This window comes from Penicillium atrosanguineum, mitochondrion, assembly GCF_028827265.1.
Source record: "Penicillium atrosanguineum strain IBT 20685 utg000009c_segment0_segment0 mitochondrion, whole genome shotgun sequence".
Lineage (NCBI taxonomy): Eukaryota > Fungi > Ascomycota > Eurotiomycetes > Eurotiales > Aspergillaceae > Penicillium > Penicillium atrosanguineum.
Window position 1 is genome coordinate 1 of NW_026623141.1, and position 6,006 is coordinate 6,006.

The window sequence follows — 6,006 nt, forward strand, 5'->3', positions numbered from 1 at the left end:
GATAGAAACCATACTGTCTCACGACGTATTAAACCCAGCTCATGTAGCTCTTTAATCGACGAACAGTCGAACCCTTCATGATTTCTGCATGCATGAGGATGAGCTAAGCCGACATCGAGGTGCCAAACCGCGCACTCAATTTGTACTCTCTTGCGCAAATTAGCCTGTTCAATTTGTGTTATCATAAAAGATTATACTTTTATTTCCATTTTTCTCAAAACGGTTCAGACTATTTCATCATCTTTATTAACTAATTATAGGTAGAGAAATTATTAATATATATATATATATATATTATCTATTAAGTACCACTTACTCAACCTTTAACACCAAATGCTCCTACACGAGATGTAGAATTTATTACGGTACGTTGTAAATTAGCCTTAAAATTACCTCTTAGAACTGGTGTAGGATAACCTTTAATAGAAGAATAAGCATTTTCTAAATTTCCTTTATATTTAGTTCTACGTTGAGATCTTGATGCAGAAAAACGTCTAGTTAATCTACCTGCAGCTTCTAATCTAACACCTGATACTCTTTTATATTTTATATTATTTAATATAATATTTTTAAGATATTCAGTATTTGTTATTTTTTGCTGCATTAAATCATTTATTAAATTATTAGTATCAAATTTATTAACTCCAACCAATTGCTTTGATTTTTGTACTAATTTAATATTTTTTAATTTAACTTTTCTAATTAAAACTTTAAGGTATCTTAACACATTTCTTTTTTTCTTTAATTTTAATTCTAATGGTTGTGAGTAAATATTACTATTAAAATAGAAATATTTTAAATTTATAATATTAAATTCTACATTTTTATTATAAATCTTTCTTATTAAACTTATTAATCCTTGTATATAAGAATTTTCGAATTTAGCTTTATTTATATAAAGTATTTGTTTATAAAACATGTAATATCTTAGTCTTTTTAAACTTTTATTTATAAATCTTTTATAATAAATATTTTGTACTCAATATAATTCTGAGTTATATTTAGGTAAAACATTAGCTAATATTGTACTTTTTTCTTTTTGTTGTTTTAATATACTTAGACCTATATTTTTAATTAATTTCAATTTTCTTGTAAATTTAGATTTTGAAAATAAATTTATATATCTTTTTTTAAGTTTTAATAAATAATTAAGTTTTTGTTTATTATATACATATAATGTAATATTTACTTTATCATTAGTATGTTTAAATTCACCATCACTAATAAATATTCTATTAGTTGATATTTTTCTAAATCTACGACGTAATTTTTCTTTTCTTAATAATGATTCTAATTCTAAATGGTATGAATTAAAATACTCTTTAACCAATTTCATAACAAATTTACTCTTAATAGGTATTAAACTTATAGCATTTTTATTATAAGCATATATACTACTTTTTCAATTTCTTACTGCTGGTACTACATCTCTATTATATATAGTCACATTAGGACTATTTAATGATTTTTTCTTAAATGTAGTATTTAATTTTGATTTTATAATATTTAACATATATTTAGCATATTAAAATATTAATATAATTAATTGTATTTATACAATTAATTATATAATACTAAGCTTGGTAAACCAAGTCTATTACATTATTATTAAAATAATAATTATTATACCATAAATTTTTTTAGTTAGTTAATAAAAATGTTGGGCATTTAAAAAGGATTATTGTTAGCAATACTCACCTTTTAGTCGTTGAACGTCCTTATTTTAATTTATCTTATTGATAAATATCTGCTTAAAATAAGTTTCGCTTCAAATACACTTAAATAAAAATAAGTCGTCTTTGAAATTTACCCAATATATTACCAATATTTTAAAATATTGGAGGACTCCAGTTATAAATCCCTAGCGTAACTTTTTCTATAATCCAAGACCTTTCCTTAATGCATCTTGTGATCATATGCCCCGCTTACGCGACTGATAGACTCGTAGGTCAAACAGTAAAGCAAGATTAAGCCATTAAACTTTTAAAGTATAAATAAATATCATATTAATATAGACAAATACTATATTAATATAACTATAAACTTTTAAATATTAAAGTTTAATATACATCTATTCACCGCATAGTTAAAATCTTACTTAAAATAAAAATAAATATAGAATTTAATCGAATAGTAACTGTATAGTTATAATAATAACTATTACAAATTAAAATATTTGTATGTAAACATACAAGTTTACAATATGAACTTTGGATATACCCAGGTACTTTTTGTGGGATCTGTGCCCCGCATAAACTGCCTCCCAATCATCAAGAGATTTTAATAGGATACGAATAAAGGTGTTTCATTATTATCTTTCAACTACCTTATACACTATAAATCATCCTAAACTTATTCTCAAGTTAATTAGTAACAGTAAAGCTGCATAGGGTCTTCTCGTCTATCTAGAGGTAAACAGTATCTGCACTGCTACTCCAATTTCACTGAGACAATCATCGAGACAGCTGTTGCATCGTTAAATCATTCATGCAGGACCGCATTTAACGGCCAAGGTATTTCGCTACCTTAGGACCCTCATAGGTAAGGCCGCCATTAATCGGGGTATCCTTCAAAACCTCAGTTAATAACCAAGGTAAATCCGTTACCCAGCCGACATTGGGCAGACATCACACTCAATACTTTGATTTTTCATCTTTGCAGAGTGCTGTGTTTTTATTAAACAGTCGTACAACATTATTTTATGATTCCTCTTATTATTAATTTAATTTTATCACGTATAAGTTTTCACTTATTTATGTTAAATTAATAATAATGGCCCTCCTTATTCCGAAGGTACAGAGTCAATTTGCCGAGTTCCTTAATGATTGTTCACTCAAACGCCTTTGTATACTCTACTTGCTTACTTGGGATAGATTCTAGGTACGGTGAATATTACTGATTATATATATATTTTCATATATATATAAACTTCATATAAAAGTTTTTCCAGAACCTTTATTACTTATTAAAGGTTTTGTCTTTTACTCTATTTACAAGTATATATTTTACATCATCAAAATTATCATTTGATTAATATTTTTAGACACCGATTTGAGATAGAAGCCATAAGCTTAAGGCGAGGCTAAAAGCCTTTTTCGTTACTCATGTCAGCATTCTCTCTTGGAATTTTTATAAGGTATATCTTATGATTTGATATTTTATTAGACTACTCCGCCTACCTTAATTATACCTCTTAGAAGTATTAATATCTATTTTTTATCCAATGTTCCGCTACCCCACATATTATGTGTACAAGGTTTCGGTATATTATTTTAGATCCGTTAAATTTTCGGTGTTTTATTCTAACATTTAATCAGTGCTCTGTTACGAGATCTTCAAAAAATGGCCGCTTCTAAGCCTATTTCCTGATTGTTTTAAAAAAAAACATCCTTAATTTCACTTAACAATAATTTTGGAACCTTAACTCTTGTTCTGGGCTGTTTCCCTTTAGACATACAACCTTATCGCACTATGTCCGATTATTTAACATTCATCTTTGCCCTTCCGAGTGCAAATACTCTCCGGTAAAGTCACTACAACCCCCCGATGTTGACAAATACATTTGTATTGTCCGAGATCACAGTTCTGTACCTGCTAAGATGTTAATTAAATTACCTACTTACATAGGTTTCGCGGAAAACCAGCTATACTAGTCAGTTTTGTCTTTCACTAACTTACCACAGTTCATCGGATATCTTTACAACGATAACCCGTTCGGGCTTTTACAACCCTGACCATGGTAAGATCACTAGCCTTCGGGTCTAATCCTAGATACTTATTCATTTTTTCATAATTGGTTTATCTAAGCAATAATATTTTTATTTTTTACTTTATTACGTAATCTATTATATAATATTTTTTGCTTGCATCTAAAATTAACTTGCTGACCCATTATGCAAAAGGTACACTCTTATTATTTATTTAAAATTTCACTAGAGCTGCTTATAAAACTACTATTTCAGCTTTTTCCCTCACGGTACTTCTACACTATCGCTTATATATTTTCTTTAGCCTTAGAGGAAGGTTCCCCTATATTTAAACAGATTTTTTTCCATTTTACTTTCATGTAATATTTTCATATTACTTACTGAATGAGGCTATTATTATTCAGATGACACCAAATAATAATCTCGTTTGATTTCTTTTCCTAAAGTTACTAAGATATTTCAATTCACTTTGTCTGATTATAAGATTTCTCTTTGATCTCTAGCATCCTGCTAGATAAACCTTGAAATATATAGCTAACCATCCATAATAGTTTCTTTATATACTTACCTTGATTTCTCAAGATGTATGTGATACATATCACCTATATTGTAGGATATATTATTTATTAAATATATATATCAGGTTATTATGATTCGAACATAAACAATCTCCAACCCAAATGAAGCGACCAACCACCGGACACTAACCTGTATTTATATATAATTTAATTTTTTATCCTATTATAGGATTCAGAGAGTATATGATTCGAACATATGAAAGTTTTTACCTTTAACTAGACTCAAGCTAGCCGCCTTAGACCTCTCAGCCAACTCTCTTTTTTGATTCTTCAGTGACTCGAACACTGAACATATCCTTATCAAGAATACACTTTACCAGTTAAGTTAAAGAACCTATACCTTTTTTATATTCAAGAGCACTTAGATTTGAACTAAGAAATATAAGGTTGAAGCTTACAGTTTTACCTATTAAACTATGCTCTTCGGAAAAGAGATGAATCGAACATCTAAGTGTTAAAACACAATATTTAGCAAATATCTTACCCTACCAATAGCAACTTTTCCTTTAAAATATAATTTATATATATATATTTTTTTTCAATATAGTATTTATACTATTACATACGAGTTAGGTCGGCCACGATCCGACATCTATTTTCTCGACAAGAAAACCCTTTACCAATTAAGTTACTAACCCTACTTATTTATATTTATATACGGCTAGTCGAATTCGAATCGACACGCTTTACTTGGAAGGTAAATAGTCTACCATTAACTTATAGCCATTCTAATTATATATTATTATGACTAGCTGAATTCGAATCAGCACATCTTATATGGTAAATAAGCAGTCTACCATTAACTTATAGTCATTATTATATAATATATAATTTATTTATTTTAATTATTTTGCATTATTGTTAAGACTTATGGGATTTGAACCCATATTATAATGATTAAAAGTCACATGTTTTACCATTAAACTAAAGTCTCTACAATTCTATTTTTATAGATATAAATAGAATATTATTCTAATAACCTCAGTAATATACAGAGATATATAAGAATAATCAAACTACATCAACAAAATGTCAGTATAAAATACCTGATTCGTATCCTAAATGATGGTGATCTGTTAAATGGTATGCTGCTAAACGTCATAATCCTACAGCTAAGAATGCTGTTCCTATCATAACGTGTAATCCATGGAAACCTGTTCCAAAGTAGAAACATGATCCATATACACTATCAGATATTGTGAAAGAAGATACTGAATACTCTACACCTTGGAAGAATGTAAATATTACTGCTAATACTATTGTAACTACTGTTCCATATAATGCTCCTTTTCTATTACCTTGTATTAATGAATGATGAGCATATGTAATTGTTACACCTGATGATAATAATATTATTGTATTTAATAATGGTAATTCAAAAGGATTTACAGCTTGTATACCTAATGGTGGTCATTGTGCACCTAATTCTACACTTGGTGAAATTGCACTATGGAAAAATGCTCAGAAAATAGCTAAGAAGAAAAATACTTCTGATATTATAAATAATCCTACTCCTAAATTTAATCCTTTTTGTACAGCATTTGTATGATTACCTAAATATGTACCTTCTGAGATTACATCTCTAAATCATAAACCCATTACATACATTACGTTAAATACGGCTACTGGTACTAAATACTCAAATCCTTGGAATCCATGCATAAATAAAACTGTAGCTGTTGTTAATATAAATAATGAAACACTTGTAAATAATGGTCAAG

The 6,006-nt window shown here is 27.9% G+C and overlaps 1 pseudogene across 1 annotated transcript; it reads right to left on the reverse strand. All coding sequences in view use genetic code 4, as the record gives it.

Moving 5' to 3' along the window:
• Positions 1–5,383: 5,383 nt before the first annotated feature.
• Positions 5,384–5,699, reverse strand: N7443_011003 (annotated as a pseudogene). The gene is made up of 2 exons: positions 5,686–5,699; positions 5,384–5,576 (listed from the first exon to the last, which is right to left on the reverse strand). Coding segments are annotated over exons 1-2 (207 nt in total).
• Positions 5,700–6,006: the final 307 nt, after the last annotated feature.